Source organism: Theobroma umbraticum, unplaced genomic scaffold (assembly GCF_002168275.2).
Source record: "Theobroma umbraticum cultivar Fairchild unplaced genomic scaffold, ASM216827v3 scaffold_204.0, whole genome shotgun sequence".
Taxonomy (NCBI): domain Eukaryota; kingdom Viridiplantae; phylum Streptophyta; class Magnoliopsida; order Malvales; family Malvaceae; genus Theobroma; species Theobroma umbraticum.
Window position 1 is genome coordinate 6,543,135 of NW_018397267.1, and position 1,066 is coordinate 6,544,200.

Sequence of the window (1,066 nt, forward strand, 5' to 3'; positions counted from 1 at the left end):
CCTCTCCTTACTATCTTGAAGAAAACGCTCGAAAGAGTGAGTATTTGAAACTTTCTAAAATCTTTCTAGATTTCAGAATTTAGCTTTTGATTAGTTAGACTTGGTAGCAAATTTCATAGTTGTGAACACATTGAATTTGCGTCAACTGAATGATCTTGTTGCGTCAAAAGAACCCAACAAAGTTTTTCATAAAATTTCAACCTTTATATGCTTGTCCAGGCTTTGGAAATTAAGAATATTTGAAAATGTGAGAGGACTACTGTTCAAGGATGCTTCTTTAGATAACAAAGAAGCAGCTTCTTTCCGTTGTGTTAAAGTTAGGAGAACTGTGCTCATTGACTTTCCTTTAGATATCGTTTAATTAAACCCGGGTAGCAGTTTAACTATATGGACACAGTAGACACTTTGCAACCTCGTATTGCCTGTTCATTCTATGCCAAATGTCTAGCTGTGTCATTATTATACTATTTCTGCAATGATTTCTGTGCAGTGATTATCCTGTTTTCTCAAACTGTTTGCAGAAATATTGAATATTGAAACACAGTAAACACTTTGCAACCTCTACATTCTCTGCCAAATGTCTAGCTGTGTCATTATTATACTATTTCGGCAATGATTTCAGTGCAGTGATTGTCCTGTTTTCTCAAACTGTTTGCAGAAATATTGAATAGTGAAACACAGTAAACACTTTGCAACCTCTTATTGCCTGTACATTCTATTGCAAATGTCTAGCTGTGTCATTATTATAATATTTCTGCAATGATTTCAGTGCAGTGATTGTCCTGTTTCTCAAACTGTTTGCAGAAATATTGAATAGTGAAACACAGTAAACACTTTGCAACCCTTATTGCCTGTACATTCTATTGCAAATGTCTAGCTGTGTCATTATTATAATATTTCTGCAATGATTTGTGCAGTGCTTGTTTCTGTTTCTCAAAACTGTTTGCAGAAATATTGTATATTGAAACACAGTAAACACTTTGCAACCTCTTATTGCCTGTACATTCTATGCCAAATGTCTAGCTGTGTCATTATTATAATATTTCTGCAATGATTTCAGTGCAGT

At 34.1% G+C, this 1,066-nt stretch overlaps 1 protein-coding gene across 2 annotated transcripts in view; it reads left to right on the top strand.

Annotated features, from left to right (window-relative positions):
* LOC110424429 (uncharacterized) overlaps positions 1–1,066 on the top strand; it is a 4,036-nt gene that overhangs the window by 585 nt on the left and 2,385 nt on the right. For both annotated transcript variants that reach the window (XR_002445900.2, XM_089784916.1), the window contains exon 2: positions 1–36. This exon is cut by the window's left edge and continues 85 nt beyond it. Coding sequence is in view for 1 of the 2 variants with exons in the window: in XM_089784916.1 (XP_089641042.1) it covers positions 1–36 (36 nt within the window). In the remaining variant the exon portion in view is untranslated. The remainder of the gene's footprint in view (positions 37–1,066) is intronic.